The sequence below is a fragment of the Scomber scombrus genome, chromosome 2 (genome assembly GCF_963691925.1).
Source record: "Scomber scombrus chromosome 2, fScoSco1.1, whole genome shotgun sequence".
NCBI classification, from domain to species: Eukaryota; Metazoa; Chordata; class Actinopteri; order Scombriformes; family Scombridae; genus Scomber; species Scomber scombrus.
Window position 1 is genome coordinate 10974905 of NC_084971.1, and position 17959 is coordinate 10992863.

The window sequence follows — 17959 nt, forward strand, 5'->3', positions numbered from 1 at the left end:
ACATCTTTGACCCATCAGGTAGCTCAATCAGACCAAAAACAGACAGACAGTGAAAACCTGTACACTGTTAGGATCATGAACAGATAAAGGCTGGATTACCAAGTGGGTGGAGTTGCCAACTGCCCCAGGACCCCAAAAGTCCCTGTTTGCTGCATTTCAGTTGACTTTGGCAATTCTAAATATTCATTATTATAACAATTATCAAAATATTAATGTAATACCTTTATTACTTGAGTTTACACTGAGGCCACGCACTGCATATTCCTCAGTATATCTGTATTTCATCAAATTATCACATACTAATTGACACACCAGAAATCTGAAGCCGGTAGTATTCCAGCATAGGAATGCTAGTTGTTCTCTAGGTTTATCTTAAAAAAAAAGATGCCATGTACAGTTTGTTGAATGCACAACTTAAATATGACAATATAAATCAAACAGCAAATGTTTGAAGTATATGAAACCATACATATCACGTTCACAGAAAACAGGAGGTGGGGATGGAGGAGCAATATGGGCCCAACAAATGAGACTCATAATATAATGTGTGTATGTAAACATTAATTTGTAACAGGGAAACACACAAACACACACACGGTCATGTTCCCATCAGATCAGGGGAATTACATTGACTTACATTAATTTCCTGGAGACTTATCCTAACCATACATACAACTTGACTAACCCTAACCTTCACCTTAAACCAAGTCTTCCCCAAAATGAATGATCTACATGATAGGGATTTGCTTTTTGACTGCAAAAAGAAAGCAAGTCCCCACAACATGAGGAATACCTGGTACATACACAGACACACACACACGTTTCTCGTTTTATCCTTGTGAGGACACTCAATGACATAATGCATTCCCTAGCCTCTTACACTAACATTAACCATCACAATGCCTAAACCCAACATGTACCCTAAACTAAACCTAAACCCAGTTCTAACCTAACCCTCTTAAAGCCAAGTCTCAACCCTCAAATTGCCATTTGAAATTGTGACGACACAACAAAGAAATGTCTCTTAAATATAGAAAGATATGCACACACACACACACACACACACACACACACACACACACACACACACACACACACACACACACACACACACACACACACACACACACACACATAATAAACAGATAAATGGCTTCATCCAGTAGGCAATGTAACCTGCAGGACGGTTACATTGTCTCAATTATGCATCATTCCATTATCGCCATATTGCATCCAACCATATTTGAACTAACATGAATTATAACCTAGGATATTTGAACAAACATTTAGCCACATGTGTGTTCATTATTTCCCTCACACATAGGCTAATGCTGACCAGCACCTTTGGATCCAGTCTAGAGTGAAAGACTATTCTCGGGTTTTTATCTGTGTCATCTCATGCAGACATGTCAATCCCACAGTCACCGGTGTCTGCGCGGCGTTCTTCCAACCAGTCCGGGCAAGGCAGCCAATTTTTCCGGCCGTGCCCGGTTCCCGTTGCCATGGAGATGACGTCATGCTGCAGCACCGGGAGGAACGGCGCAGCCGCAGGCGGACGAAGAGAGAGGGGGAGGGAGAGAACGAAAGAGCTTACGACGCATCAACAGTCCTCCAGTCCAGCATTCAGCCAGACCGTCGACTAGCAATCACAGTTTCTCCAGCTCTCTCTCCACACAGCAACGACAACATGCGTGAGATCGTGCATCTTCAGGCCGGGCAGTGCGGTAACCAGATTGGAGCAAAGGTATGAACATACACTTCGGCCTTTTAGGTCAATTGTAATCAGTTTTATGTAACTGAATTCAAGTTTATCCCTGTTGCTGACTGTGTGGGCCGCTGTACGAGGCCTTGCTGTCCGTGGGAAATACTAAATAGGTCATCATAGAGGGAAGTGTTAGTGTGGTGGAGGCAGAGTACAATAGCATCCTTCAGGATGGGTGGTGACAAGCGAGATATCCCCGCTGATGCGGTGGATGCCATTTAAATGAGCAAATACATGAGAAATGAGCTGATCACTGTAAACTGCGACAGTGTCTCTCTCAGATCAGCCTGATCTGGCCTCTGAAATTATGAGGGCGTTGGCTGAAAAACTAATATATATTATTATATTATTTTATTTGTGTGATCTGATGTGATGTGATGTGATGTGATGTGTCTATGTGTGTGTTTGTGTGTGTGTGTGTGTGTCTGAGGGGTGTGGCACTCAGACACCGAATGATGTGCTGGTACGCAGCAATGCAGTTTTTCAGCACACACAGATTATATTTAATCATAATTAGGCCTACAGCTTGATATTTTATTAACATCCCTGCCTCAGCCTATAGGTATTTTCATATCCTTTAAATGTTCCTGTGTGTTTTGTCAATGTGTTATCCAGAGGTTCATTTGAGATTGATGAACCTGAATATTTACATAATACATTATCCAGGGCTGCAACTAACGATTTTAATAAAAGTACATTCATTATCGATTCATCTGTTAATTGCTTCGTCTATAAAATGTAAAGAAATCCACATTTTCAAGCCTAAGGTGAAATTTTCAGATCACGTTGTTGCGCCCATATAGTCCAAAATAAATAATAAATAAAAAATAAAAAATTTAAATCAATGCACAATTATATAAAACAGAGGAAAGAGGCAAATCATAATTTCTGAGAAGCTGAAAGCCGTAAATATTTAAATTTTTTCCTTCATAAATGACTTGATCAACTAGTAAATTCATTGTTGCAGCACTATAATATTAATATCAGGCTTTCCAGCGTTGTGATATTAAATGTAAATGTGTTAAATTCAGACTGTGTTTTGCATATTTTTATTAACTGGTGTCTCTCAAACATGTCTGTAGTTCTGGGAAGTCATCAGTGATGAGCATGGCATTGACCCAACAGGAAGCTACCACGGAGACAGCGACCTGCAGCTGGACAGAATCAATGTCTACTATAATGAGGCCTCAGGTCAGGATTGTCAAAATGAAATATTACTGTAGTGTGATATCTAAGTCACCACTTTTTCCTTTTTTCTTTTTTTTTTTTAATAAAAATGTTGAAACGAGTATTTGTGTTCTAGGAGGGAAATATGTGCCCAGGGCCATCTTAGTGGATCTTGAGCCAGGAACTATGGACTCTGTCCGCTCCGGCCCTTTCGGACAGATCTTCAGACCCGACAACTTTGTCTTTGGTATGATCAGCTGCACATGCACATATGTTGAATATTACATAGAAAATGGAAGGTTTTGATACTTAAATAAAGACACTTTCTATAAACAGACTAACTGTGACAGCAGATTGTAATTAACCCCTTCCTTCCAGGCCAGAGCGGAGCGGGTAACAACTGGGCCAAGGGCCACTACACAGAGGGAGCCGAGCTGGTGGACTCCGTCATGGATGTAGTGAGGAAGGAGGCTGAAAGCTGTGATTGCCTTCAGGGTTTCCAGCTTACACACTCCCTGGGCGGTGGTACCGGCTCTGGTATGGGAACTCTGCTCATCAGCAAGATCCGTGAGGAGTACCCCGATCGTATCATGAACACCTTCAGTGTGGTGCCCTCCCCTAAGGTACAGTGATCATGTCACACTGCTTGTTTGTGTTTTTTCTTGATTTTCATGTCGCTGACCTTAGTGTGTTCTGCCTCCAGGTGTCAGACACAGTTGTGGAGCCCTACAACGCCACCTTGTCTGTCCACCAGCTGGTTGAGAACACAGATGAGACCTACTGCATCGACAACGAGGCCCTGTATGACATCTGCTTCCGCACTCTCAAACTCACCACACCCACTTACGGAGACCTTAACCACCTGGTCTCTGCTACCATGAGCGGCGTGACAACTTGCCTGCGTTTCCCCGGCCAGCTCAACGCTGACCTCCGCAAACTGGCCGTCAACATGGTGCCCTTCCCCCGTCTTCATTTCTTCATGCCAGGCTTCGCCCCTCTCACTAGCCGGGGAAGCCAGCAGTACAGAGCCCTCTCAGTGCCAGAACTCACTCAACAGATGTTCGATGCCAAAAACATGATGGCCGCCTGTGACCCCCGCCACGGCCGCTACCTGACCGTGGCAGCTGTATTCCGTGGCCGCATGTCCATGAAGGAAGTGGACGAGCAGATGCTGAATGTGCAAAACAAGAACAGCAGCTACTTTGTTGAATGGATCCCCAACAACGTCAAGACCGCAGTGTGCGACATCCCTCCCCGTGGGCTCAAGATGGCCGCCACCTTCATTGGCAACAGCACAGCCATCCAAGAGCTGTTCAAGCGCATCTCCGAGCAGTTTACCGCCATGTTCCGTCGCAAGGCCTTCCTCCACTGGTACACTGGCGAGGGCATGGATGAGATGGAGTTCACCGAGGCAGAGAGCAACATGAACGACCTGGTGTCCGAGTATCAGCAGTACCAAGACGCCACTGCTGAGGAGGGAGAGTTTGAGGAGGAGGGAGAGGAAGAGGTGGCCTAAGGCTGAAATCACCCATCATTTCTTGTCTGCACTTGTCATAACTCCATCCATCCACTTATTTCAGTCCTACTCTGCTCTCTTTCTCTCACTCCCGCCTTTCCTGGTTCCTTTTCTCTCTGCCTCTCTTCTTACTTCCATTGACAGTCATTCCTCCAGCCACAGTGTAATTCACAGCACTAAAAAAACTGAATCTCTCATCTCAGTGCTCTTATAAAAGTAGCTAACACTGGTGTGCTTGTGGTCGTTTGTCAGTGGCTTTTCTTTTCATGCTCATCCATCAAACAGCTTATACCTGGACCAAAAAAATCCAATAAAACTGTTTAACTCACTTTAAATTTGATCACTTGTCTAATTTGGCATTGATTGAAATAAAGTTGTTGGAAATAAACACCTCATTGTGTGATTTCTTTTGTGTGATACATTTAGAATTTTAATACACAACATATAAACAAAACAAGTAGATAATTATACCTTATGTCATACCTTTTGAAATATATATAGGCTTACTAATTTCAGGATGAACAATTCAGCATCCAGAGATGTCACATAGGAAGCAAACCAAAATGGAGACCTGCATTGTCATCATATGCAGCAGTTTTACTTGACCACCACAAGGAGGCAGTGTGGGATCTGAGGGTTTAGTGTGTTTGAGCAGGATGTGGACATTGATGCCTCTTTTGTACTATGAAATCCATTATACCAAATGCTCTGTTGTGATGTGTGGTGCACATACTCCTCTATTGTAAAGGTGAAGGATTTTGAAGCCCTTGTATAGGTTTTTGTTGTTTAAATAGGATGGCATTAACACTAAAAGCATGTCTCTTGATACAAAGTATATAATGCATGATCAGAAAGCAGTGGTTTATATGGTCCCTGAGCAGGATTGCATTTTTTTTTTTTACTGTACCTTACTTCATCTCATCTTAATTTAACCTGTTCATCTCTTGGCTACAAATTAGCAAAATGAGAGATACATTTAAGTTTAGAGAAGTTATTATGAATACTGAGAGTTTGGGGAGGTAACAGACGTCATACATGCGTTCGCACTGACACTGACACAACACACATACTGCCATGAAGCAGGAAGTGTTTCATCAGTCCGGTGCTGATTGTGCAGACTACTGCTGCTGCTGTCTGCCTTCATTTACACCACTGCTACATCACAGATATGACCATCATCTAATACACCTGCCGAAGAGCTCTTTCTTCCTGGACAAACATATGGACACAGTCACATTCAGGAATTATGGGATCCAGACTGAAGTAAGTTAATCGTGTAATTTTTGATCGACTTCCATCATCATCACTCTGCCTGTCATTCTGTTCTTGTGGTTTTTATTACTTCCTCTCACAACTGCACAGGAAGTTTCCTGCAGCAACTTTGTTGCCATCTATAAGCTGCCACACTCTTCATGGTAGACCTGTTCATGTTCAAAGTAGAGCAAAATGTTCCTCTGTCTTTGTTACAAATAAGCAACATTTGAATGTGTTAATGTAATCACACTCAACTCTATCTGTAGACCTTAATACCATCATCCAATATATTAATAAAAGTTTATCATTGTCATTAAAAGCAAACCTGTTTCATAATGACCTGAAAGCTAATTATTTTCAGTTTTTGGAAATTATGATACAAGTAATCTGATAAATGTTTTCACTGCAATATCTCATCATTAGTGTCCGAGTCTGGTGAGTAACACATAACAAGTTAAACCTCACAAATGCTATGAACATCTCTCCTGTCAGACAAAACCCTGAGCGGACCTTCAACTGCTTCTTTGAAGCAACGTGCCCTGTTGCCAGAGACAAAGGTGGGTCCGTTTCAACCTCCACATTGTATCAAAAATGTGTCATCTGTTATCGCACCATTTACTGTGCAGAAGGAATTGTCAGCAACAGAGAAGTTGATTTAAAGTGTTCCTCAAACACTTTTGCATTACTTTTTTTACTCTCTTCTTGTCATTTTGTCATATGACAGACTACACTGACTACACCTAAGCTGGTTGATATGTTTTTTTTTTTTTTTTAAAGGAACATTTAAATCATTTATGCTGTATTATAAGATGATAATATATAACAATGTATGGTTAATGAAGGTGTCTCTGCTGTACTGTGAGTTGCTCATGCTTCCTGTCATGTGATCAGAAAAACCACACAGCTTGTCTAGTCGCATTTGAACCAGCACAAATTGTGGTAATCTGATAGACTGAGCAGCTGTGTGGAAACTGAAGGAAATACTTATCATTGACTATTGCAACAACTAGTCTATTATCAATAATTAAATACTTAATCCTCTTTGTATTTAACTCATTGTTGCCTTGATGTAAAACCCTGCTATAAATCCGTTGCAAGTTAAATTTGCATATAGGATAAGTGTTATTTTGATCTATTTATTTATTTATTTTAACGTTACAGATCCAGGTGTACAGTTTCAGTTTCCAGAGGACTTCGGTGATGAGGTAGCTACTTATGTCTCCTGCTCCTGGAAACATTGACACATTTATTGTCACATTGAAATGAACATTGCAGCTTTTTAAAGGACATTTTTTACAAAAACATTTTTCTCTTCCACTCTAGGAGTCCTGTCAAACATTGCCCAGGTTCTGCTTCCCATATGACATACAAAGGTGAATATAAGTTTGCCATGACTGTATTTGCTGTTGGTCACATTTGTGGCCTGACAGTTTTTCTATTTGTCCATCTCTTACTCCCTGACCCATATATCTGTTCAGGGTGAGGGATGGCGTGGCAGTGCAGCACTTTACTTTTGTTCTGACTGACCTTGAGGGATGCCAGCGCTTTGGCTTCTGTCGTCTCACCAACAGCACACAGACCTGCCTTTGCATACTCAGGTACAACTACATTATGTTTGTGTGAGGGATTCATTCTCATGTTGATCTGAACCATGCCTTTAACGCCATGCTCAAACTAATTACAGTTACCTTCCATGGTTTGAAGTGTTCTACAAACTTCTCAACAACTTAGCTGATTACCTATCAAAAGGACAGGTGAGTTTCGGTTGCTCTTCAGTTACTCTCTAATCCGCACACCCTTGTATGAGATTCATTAACATGATCTTCATTGTCTCAACAGACCAACGAGATGAAAGCGCTGCTGGCTGCACTCTACACGCAGCACTTACCGCTGGCAGCTGGATCTGTCACTCTGCAGATGGTAAATCTAAAATTAACCAATAAAAACCAGGAGTCTCACTTGACTTTATGGCCAATTCCTGTCAGTGGTTAGCATGTTGTGTTTTTTTCTGAGGGAGAGCAACTATTGGTCAGCACAAAAGTGTCCCATCCTGTCGGACACCCAGAGGGACAAGAGGGGGTGAGTCCCACAGGGGTTCATGTGGTCAAGCAGATACAGACTAACTCCTGCTTCCTAAACCTGATGTGCGTGGACTAAAACCATGTCACTCACCCCTCTAACTGATTAAATCTTCAAGTCAAAAATAACACAATTTGCACTAACTAATGTTCAGTGTGATCTGTGAACTAATTAAATTAACCCATGACTGCCCTCAACAAGCTGGTTGTATCTTGTGGATTTTTGTATTGAAAGAATTTCATTTCAAGATGTGAAAATACAGAAAATATTATTAAAGTTGTAATCCATAAGATTTCAGTCCTGATTGGTTACCAGGGTAACAGAACATGTGGTTTAATACCACAAGTAGGCTATGGCTTATAGAATGTAACTACTTAATAGCATTATTCATTGTTAATTATCAATATGTATTTCAGGAAAATTGTTGACCATAAATAGTACCAAAAATTGGTCTTGATTTATTGAAAATCTTAGGGATTGTAACTTTAGAGGTTCTGTTACAAGAATATATTAGCTTGCACAATAGTTTGCGTCAAATGACAACATTGTTTAACAGATGCAGTGAATTTTGGAATGAAAATCTAAAGTCTGGTCCACCTGTGATGCAGCCTTGTCTCTATGATGTTAAATATACTAAGCCAATTGAAAGCTAAAACACCTTAATTATATTTCCATCACTTTCTCAGTAATACTGACGTTTATTCCTTTTGATTAGATTCCATACTTCATTGCTCCAGACCCCAGAAGTCTCCCGTCCATTCCTGAAAATGTAAGTATGTTATAAACTCAGGATATATATCTTATATCCTGAAGTATAGGCTTTTTTGCACGGTGCTTTGCCCATTCAAATTGATGTATTTTATTTGTGTGATGTGGTGTGTGTGTGTGTGTGTGTGTGTGTGTGTGTGTGTGTGTGTGTGTGTGTGTGCGTGTGCGTGTGCGTGTGCGTGTGCGTGTGCGTGTGCGTGTGCGTGTGTTTGCCAGAGGAACTTGACAGAGCTCATTGTAGCAGTAGATGTGGGGAACCTGCTCCAGATCTATGCCAGCATGCTGTTTGAGAGACGCATCATCATCTTTGCTAGCAAACTCAGCACTGTAAGACATATTTCTTCTCCTATTTCTTATAGTATTTTATTTTATTTATTTTTTATTCACTGAAGCAGGTTCATTCTCTGGAAACTTAGGTAACCAGTGACCATATTTACCACAAGTGCCAAACCCCAACTTCTACCCATCAACATTCACCTAACCCCAGAGACTGAAACCACTGTAGCTTCTGCTGAATACATTTAAAGGGAAACCAAATTTCTATTGGCTGGGAGTCACACAGTGGCCACCATACGTGACCTATAACAAACCGCACAGGCAGCCTTGTGTGTCCTTGGTCTTATAACTGTCTCAAACCATCCTCCATCTTGTGTTTGTGTGTAGTTGACGTCTTGCGTGCATGCACTCACTGCTGTGTTGTACCCCATGTACTGGCAACACATCTTCATCCCTGTCCTGCCACCACACCTATTGGACTACTGTTGGTGAGATATCAATCAGTCAATCAGTCTATCTATCTATCTATCTATCTATCTATCTATCTATCTATCTATCTATCTATCTATCTATCTATCTATCTATCTATCTATCTATCTATCTATCTATCTATCTATCTATCTATCTATCTATCTATCTATAATAGATTCACAGTTTATTTTGTTTTATATTACAGTGCACCTATGCCGTACCTAATAGGGGTCCACACCAGTCTATCTGAGGTAAACTACTGTTAAAAATTATTATCACAAAAGTTTCACCAGACCTATGAATCTACCAGGTTTGTCCCCAGTCATGGACCCTTGATCATAATGTGTGTGTCTGACAGAGGGTGAGGAGTCGTGGGTTGGAGGAAGTTGTGATTCTAAACGTGGATACAAACACACTGGAAACCCCCTTCGATGACCATAAAAGGATACCTTCAGATGTGGTACAGTTATTAACACTCACACTAAGTATATGTTTGTGTCTCTTTGTTGGTGCCCATTTAACACTTAACACATTGTTTTATATAGTAAGGAGTAGAGTGTAGAGAGTAGAGAGTCTATTGTGTAGAGTCATTGTGACCATAATACATATAATGTAGAAAATTACACATTTCTCTGGATTAATGTCGTGGATAACAATGTAAATATGTCTCCAGATGTCCGGGCTGAAGGTATGTTTGAAGCGTCAGGCAGTGTCTCCCGGCTGTGGTGTCTCAAGGGCCTTCCTGAAAGCTCAGGCTCTGCTGTTTGGAGGCTACAGGGACTCGCTGCAGAGCAATGGGGTCAGAATGGCTTGTTGCCCCTTATTAACATTTTAATTTTAAATTGTATGAATGGTAGTTTGATAGTTTGTTAAACACTTGCAAAAAAAAGCTGAAAAAAACAGGAATCCATGTTTATGTAATTGGACAACTTTAAGTGTCATCTGCATTTCAGCAGATCTTCAGCTCTGCATGGTCCAGGCAGTTGGCCTACAGTATCTGTGTTTTTTGTTCTCATTGTTCTCTTGTTGTGTATATTGCTCTGTCTCTTTTGCAGGAGGGTGAAATGTTGTTCAGTGAGGAGTTGTTTTTAGATCACAAGTCCCACACTATGAGACAGTTTCTACAGAGTGCTGTTCATTTACAATCTTTCAAACAGGTACACAAATTATCTGGTCATTTGCTTCCCTCTGCTGGATAGATGTGCTAATTACAACATTTATGTCTGGTAGAACTTGCAACTCAATGTTTAGGTTTCTACAGATACAGTATTTACTGGAGAAAGGTTTTTTGGGTGAAATGTTGCAGCCGGTTTGTGTAATGCCAAACATCTGGTCCATCTCATATGGGATTACAAGACATTGCTACTTTATAAAACATTTATTTTATGGAAATACAAATACACAGAATATAAAAAAGCATGACACAAGATCTTTTTTTAGGGACCCAAGGTATTTTTTCACCAAATTTGCAACATGCATGCTGCTATTTGCTACATAAAATAATTTCCTATCCTGCTTTGACGTTTAACTCATCAAAACAAAAGCCATACTTGCAACCCATGCATGAGCATGTGAAGGCTATACATGATTTACTTAATCTTCAATTTGCAAGCATAAATCATTTGTTAAACATGACTGCCAAATTTATGAAATGGGCTAAATATCATTTTCAAGTTAAATGAGTATTGTCATGTAATATACAGTATTGTGATCAATACATATATTTTTCCAGTTCATTGATGGCCGCCTGGATATTCTGAATACAGGGGAGGAACCAGATGACCTCTTTGAGGAGGAGATTGTTAAGTGTGAAACAACAGCAGGTGGATATTTCTGCATATATATGTTCTGTCGCGTGATGTTAATTTATTGTATTATTCACTTATCTACTTTACTTTGTATTTTTGTCTTTTTGCAGGAAAAAGCAAATCTTATCAACAGTTGGTTGGTAATTTAAAGGTAAGTTCATTTAATCGTCATTGAAGCAAACATTGCATTTGTTCTCATCTTGTTGGAATCTGCAACAGGGGTATATTTCTACTTTTAACAGAAAGGGGGAGGAGCACTAATCCTCAACATGAAGTCCAAAGCAAACATAACGGTGAGTACAAGCTGAGGACTTCTGCTGGGTGGAGGAGAGGTCTGTGTTTCACAATTAAATTCTATCTGTATTACCAGAACAAGTCAAAATCTTTTTAATCTCTCCCAGGCCAAAGGTCTTGCAAGGTCTGGTTTGAAGAACCTGCTTATACACAAGGTGGGTTTGAGTTTATGTAGGTACTGACCTCAACTGGTACACATTCAGCTGTGGTTGTAATACTTTTACCTTGTGTGTGTATGTGTGTATAATGCAGCCCCACAATGAAGAGCACCGTCTTCACAGAGGTGGATCAGTGTCACACCGCAGTGCCCAATCTAACTGCCTCCAGAACCGGCTGCCAATCACACAGCACTTTGGAAAGGTGAGTTCAGTCTCACTCTACCACATCATTCAGAACAATCTCACACCTCAGCTTTATCTCACTAATTTTAAATGTACAAAATCTTCAAAAATAACAACAATCTTCCTCTCTGTTGTCTCACTATGCTTTTTCGTGCTGTTTTTTTTTTTTTTTTTTTTTTTACTTTTCATTGCTCCATATATGTTGCTTTATTGTGTTTCACAACAACATTTGTTTGTTGGGGGGACGTCTCTTTGCTTTGTTACTGTGTTGCTTATGTTAGTCACGTCCTCGTCGGCCAAATTACAAACATAGCGCTGCCAGCGACGTGGACTACATGGACACTGGAGATGCATGGGATGGGTGAGGGATGAAGAGATACAGAAATGGAAAAACCCAAGAAAAAGAATATGCAGCATGTATTTTCTTGTTTTTGCTATTCTGTTTATTATCTCTGTGCAACAGAGCTATGTCTGGGCCTGTGGCGGAGCCTGACTCCGACCGCCAGAGGGATGAAGAAGAGGAGGAAGATTCACTGCTGTGTGACCAGGAGGAGATGGATCTGCTTGGGGAGATCTTCGACACACTCAGCACTCGGAGCTCCCACGAACGTGGCCTGCTGTATGGCACACGCAGCCTGGATCTGTTTGGACCAGACAGTCATGACTATATTACAAAGGTAAGAAAATGAGGGACTGTCACACACACACAAACAAATGTATATATGACGTTTGTAATTTCTGGCATAATAACAGCTTTTGTTGTGTTTTCCAGCGCTGTCCAGCCAACCCGAGCCAGGAAAGCCTGTCTCTGTCCATCGGTGGCAGTGGCAGCCTGCACAGCTGGCATGTAGAAACTACTGAAGAACGGTTAGACCTCACAGAGGACTCTGATTTGCTGTGCCTGGACACCAGCATGCCAGAGGAGGAGAGATCAAAGAGTTTGCTGGTTGCATGTGCAATAGAGGAACAAGAAGAGGGACAGGGGGATGCCAGAGAAAAACAGGAAGAAGTGAAGGTAGCAATAAATGGGAACCAAGGAGGAGAAATAACAGACAAAAATAACTCTAAGGAAGTAAAGTTAGAGGAAGAGAAAAAGAAAGAAGATCCAGAAAAGAGAGTGTGTTTTGGAGAGGGCTATGTGATAGAAACAGTTGAGCAGCAAGAGGATGAAGGGTTGAAAGGAAAGGGGGAAAGTCAGACTAAGGATGTAGTTGAGGGACATGAGACGGAAGAAATAAATAAAACTGAAAAAAATGTAGCAAGTGGGGAAGAGGAAAAAGAGAGGCTGGAAGAGCAAAATGAAGTGGCGACAGAGTTATTAAACAAACTTATAAAACTAAATCCCCAGTCTGATCATCATCCTGACACTGTGGAAGAACAGCAAGGACAGAAGGAGACACCTAGTGTGAAAACAGAAGCTTCTTTTGGATCTCGGAGTCTCGCTGCCGACCTGACACCTCCAGCAGGCCAGGAAAAAAAGAGTGAAGCAGCAGTAAAGAAAGAAGAGCGGGAAATGAGACGGACCCCCCCTCCTCCTAAAGTCCTATCTGCTGTAACACGCTTCCAGTCTCAGGGACCCAGTCAAGACTTTCAAGTGAAGTCCAGGGCCAAGGGCTTGGCTGAACCTGAGAGACCTTGCAGCGTGTTTCGCAGCCGGGAGAACGCACAAACTCACCCATCATGTGACTCAAACACCCAATCAGATGCCAACAGCTGCTCCAAGGAGCATGAGGAGGAAGACCCACTCCCAATTATCAAAGTGTCTGAACTTAAGAAGAAATTTGAGGCTTAATGAGTAGGCCGCAGACTGGCAGGCAGGTTGCTTCACAGAGATTGATCAGATATTTAAACGGAGTTCATTTTGTATATGTGTGGACAAAACACATTTTGCACATCTGCTACTTTGTGATGGCCTATATGTCATTGTAATATGAATATTTTCTACAAATATACCTGTGAGAGAGATGTGCTCTCCATCAGCTACTTCCCCAACAAAAACTGACACATTCTGAGGATAATCCTTTCATTTTTGGCAACTCTTCACAACAGAATTTCAATAAATGACTAAACTAAACATCTACCTTTTCCACTCTTGGTTCAGGACAGGGGAAAGAAAGAGCAGTAGTACTCTGTGTGCACATTTATTAACATAACACTTTGTGTACTGTACATACTGATTTTTTTTCAAACTAAATCATGCTTTTTAATAAAAGTGCATTGCAGTCATAGTCAGTGTTTCTAATCAATATCCTTCATAACAAAAGTAATTCTTGTTTTATATATAAATACACAGAATACACAGTACATTAACAGACAAACCTCTGTACAAATACAAAATATACTAGAGCACAGGTCCCTTACGTGGCAAAATAAAGGGAGTGACTTGTTCAGATGAGGGAATACAACAGTGAGCAAAACGTCCACACTCCAAAAAACATACATTTCCTTTTCTCATGCAGGGAAGCCAGTGATAGAACTGATCAGATCGGATCAGTCTTTCTGTTGTCATCATGAGCACAACATTTCAGTGTTTATTGTGTTGGATCATTCCAAAGGACAGGTGGTTATATCCACAGGCTTGCACAGTGACAGTGAAGTAAAACTGAATATGGTGTAAAAATCAAAACAAAAAACAAAAAAAAGTAAGCAAGGCCACTTTTATACGTTCATCATATGAGTCGTTCTTCTTTGGGCAGTGGTAGAGGCAGGACAGGCTTTTCAGATCCTGCTGATCCTGTTTGTTTCCTCTCCTCTGCACTGGGATGGTACGTTCCCGCCATGCTCCTTTTCTTCCTGATAACGCATAGCAGCAGCAGCAGAGCCAAGCTGAGCAGGGATAGTACAGTGCAGACCAAAGCCGAAACTGTAGGTGTGATTAGTGTCTGCATCGCTTTGGTGACCGACAGCTGTGGAGTAAATCACACACACAGGTCAGCAAGTCAGAGGGGTCAATTAATGCATTACCTCAATTTAAACCACTGTTGACCACATGCAGCATTTTAAAGATCCAGACATCTCACAGAAATAACTATGTAATTTGGTACTATAAAATACCAATAAAATCCCCATACTAGTATTATATAATACTGCTTATATTGGTTAAATAGAGACAGTGCTCAGTTAGTAGACTTCAAAGTGAAACTTAACATTGGAGGACAGCGAGCGATTCAATACACAAAGAGAATAAAGTTCCTTGCAGTAAATCAGGATTAATCAATATTTTCATGGGTTTATTTTTCTCCTTTTGAGGAAATTATAATTTGTTCCAAAATACAAAATTCTTTTCAGGAAAAATCCTTTGATCAAATTACAGATAACAGGTGGGACAAAAAGCATTAGCGTTTCTTCTAAACTTACCTCTCTGATGTATAAAAAGTATCTATCAGGTCAGTGAGATGCCTGAGATCTTACATCTGGACCAAAGGGAGAATCATTAGATACAAGAAGACGATGGAACATCTGAAAAAAACCCCCAAAAAAAACACACAAATTGGGGATCAGATGGATCCTACTAGATGCTTTCTGAGATTTTATGCGTGAGGAGAAAAAAAAATCTCTAAGGCTTTTCAGAAATTCTTGTTGGTTTATGTAAAAAAAACAACTCACATTTATTCATACAACACATTTTGTAAGAAAAAAAAAACCAATCAGTTTGTTTTGGTATCATACACAAAGAAAATGCGAAAAGGGGGACAGGCCACCATCTCAGGTATACTGTATGTATACATGTAGCTACGTGTACTGTATATGCCAGACTACATATAACTAAATTCACTTTGAAATTATAAAAACTATAGTAAATTGCTGATGTTAAAGGACATTAAATAAAAACAGCTGCTTCTGGTGCCAGTTTTATTAAAATCGCCAGTCAGATGACCTGAGTGACCTGTGCATGGAAGAGAGAGTGCAGCAGTGATTGAGCGAGCCAGAGAGTGAATGAAGGGAGTGAGCAGCATTGGCAAGAACAAAGCCATGAATCAAATTGAATGAATGAAATGAATTCTGATTGTTTCATGGCAGTTAGGTGCTAAAGCACAAATAAACACACCCACACTTCCTCACAACCTTGCAGGAAGGTGCTGCGTTGTCGGATTTCGTGTGAATGCAGAGCTTCTTCCTGCTCACTGTGGCCTTTCTGCTCTCTGTGTGTGTATAGTTCAACACCAGACCTGCAGCTCTTTATTAAACCTATGAACCAGAGACAGAGAGCAGAGGAGAGATGAAGACAGTTCTGTAACCTGGCCGCTATGCAAAAAGTCCTGACTTCACACCCTGTATGCTGTCATTGGCTGGGGGCTACACACCCAAATGCCCATAAGTGTCCTGAACACAGCAAAAATAAAGAAAATACGAAAACACAGGAAGGTAAATACAATACCATAAACTTCTAAAAGGGTCATAACAAATGATTAAGAGGGCTTACTTTTAGTAATAACCTAATTCACTCATGCATACACCTTAAAGATATACTTCTTTTAGGTCTCTGAGAGCTTTGAATATCCAGAAGTAAGATCTTATCAATTCTAGCTCTGACTGGAAGATAGCTGAAACATTTAAGAACAACGATCAGGCCTATGTATCATGACTTAGTCAAGACAAGAACTGGAGTATAATGGATAAGCTGTACTTGAGTTGCCTTGAAGTCCTCTTTGAGAAAAATGGCAGCATACTGTTGCCTGATGTGTGTTAAACAGCAGAGACATTGTTCAATATACTCCAAACAACACCAGAAAGTGTAGCCTCAAACAACTCAAACATCACCACAGAGCCGAATTAACACTTCTAACGCGCACAAACCAGTTTATTTTCAGTGTGTTCTACAAAGGTAATATTTGCTGGGTTGTACTGGATTGCATTACACTCCTTAGGAGGTGTTGAATTCTCAGTGAGTGTACTATTGCCTAAAGGCCAAGCAACCAAAGACACTGAAAGTTGGTAGTGGAAATAAAGGAAAAAGAGAGAAAAACATTAATTTATATAACACTATGTGAGCACAGCTGTCAGTGTAAAAAGTATCCAAGCTGAAATGATCAGTCAATGCCTCAGTTGTCAACAGAATATTAATATTACTATTTTGGTCCACTAAAAAAAGCCATAGATTAGTTATTTCCAGCCTCTCAAATGTTAAGATTTGCTGATTTTCTTAGGATCTTAGGCTCCAGGAAACTGTGACTGGCATTCTTCTTCATTCCTGAAATTAGCCCTGCAACTATTAGTCAATTAATTGATAAGCTGATCCACAGAAAATTAATAATAATTTTGACAACCAATTAGTCATTGTAGTCATTTTTATGCAGATATGATAAATATTTGCTGGCTGCAGCTTCTTAGATATGAGGATTAAAAGTGTTTCTGTTTCACAGTAAACTGAATATTTGGATTCTTGACTGTTGATCAGAAAAAATAAGACATTGGAAGATGTCACCATGGGCTCTAATAAGCTTGTTTCACTATTTCTGATGTTATACAAAACAATCAATCAATTGAAAAAACTGGCAGATTAATAAATAATGAAAACAATTGTTAGTTGCAGTCCTTAACACATAACATGTTTTGAACAAATATCGATTATTATTAATAACAAGGCTGCATTTAAAAAAAGAAAGCCTTCTGCATCATATGATAAACTTGATCACTACACACTGGGTAAATGTAATCCTATAATAGGCAACAACATGTAAAGGAAACATCGAAAGTACAAAATTAGTCCTGGTAAGAGCTGAGAAAATACCATTGATTTGGCAGTAGAAGAAGAAAATATGCTAAACTCACCAGAAAAGTCCTTGCAGAGAAGCAGGAACTTTCTTCAATGAAAAAAGAAGTAAATCCCCTGTACCTCGATCTCTTAAGACAGAAAGGGCCTATATTGTCCCAAATTCTCGGTTAACTAATCACATAGACACACCTACCTGAGGTTTATATTGCCACAGGCGGATGCATGTCTCTTCACGGCGGAATGCAGGTCCTGCTACACCTGTTAAACCGGTGGCTCCTCTGCTCAGGTGAGAGTGCTGCTGCAGCTCCTGTGAAATGTCAGGTGAAACCACTGGTACTGCAGGTAGAGCACTGAAGCAGGTCCTGCAGGCTCTCTGGCTCAACAACACGCTGTTTAATAGGTTAATAGGTTCCTTCGTTGGTTACGTTTTTATTTAAAGGAATAAAAATAATGAGTTCAGTGAGAGTTACCTGTCCGGTTATGACGTCTCAAACTGAGATGACCTGC

General features: G+C 40.4%; 2 protein-coding genes across 3 annotated transcripts; both read left to right on the forward strand.

Moving 5' to 3' along the window:
* The first annotated feature begins 1580 nt into the window (after positions 1–1580).
* Positions 1581–4834, forward strand: LOC133987885 (tubulin beta-4B chain-like). Its single transcript, XM_062427368.1, has 5 exons — positions 1581–1744; positions 2845–2953; positions 3066–3176; positions 3308–3552; positions 3633–4834. The coding sequence occupies exons 1-5, from the start codon at positions 1688–1690 to the stop codon at positions 4443–4445; spliced, it is 1335 nt and encodes a 444-aa protein (XP_062283352.1). The 5' UTR covers positions 1581–1687; the 3' UTR covers positions 4446–4834.
* Positions 4835–5572: 738 nt separating this feature from the next.
* dennd1c (DENN domain containing 1C) lies at positions 5573–13810 on the forward strand. Of its 2 annotated transcripts, XM_062427380.1 has the most exons (23): positions 5573–5708; positions 6192–6256; positions 6861–6904; positions 7023–7072; positions 7178–7297; positions 7384–7453; positions 7539–7619; positions 7713–7778; positions 8494–8547; positions 8763–8873; positions 9210–9310; positions 9499–9544; positions 9652–9753; positions 9967–10092; positions 10349–10450; positions 11026–11116; positions 11212–11252; positions 11344–11394; positions 11503–11550; positions 11648–11755; positions 12018–12097; positions 12200–12413; positions 12509–13810. In XM_062427380.1, exons 1-23 carry the CDS (start codon positions 5692–5694, stop codon positions 13526–13528), a joined length of 2808 nt encoding a protein of 935 aa, XP_062283364.1. In that variant the 5' UTR covers positions 5573–5691; the 3' UTR covers positions 13529–13810. The 2 variants fall into 2 exon arrangements, with proteins under 2 accessions (XP_062283364.1, XP_062283371.1); XM_062427387.1 differs by lacking the exon at positions 7713–7778.
* The last annotated feature ends 4149 nt before the right edge of the window (positions 13811–17959 follow it).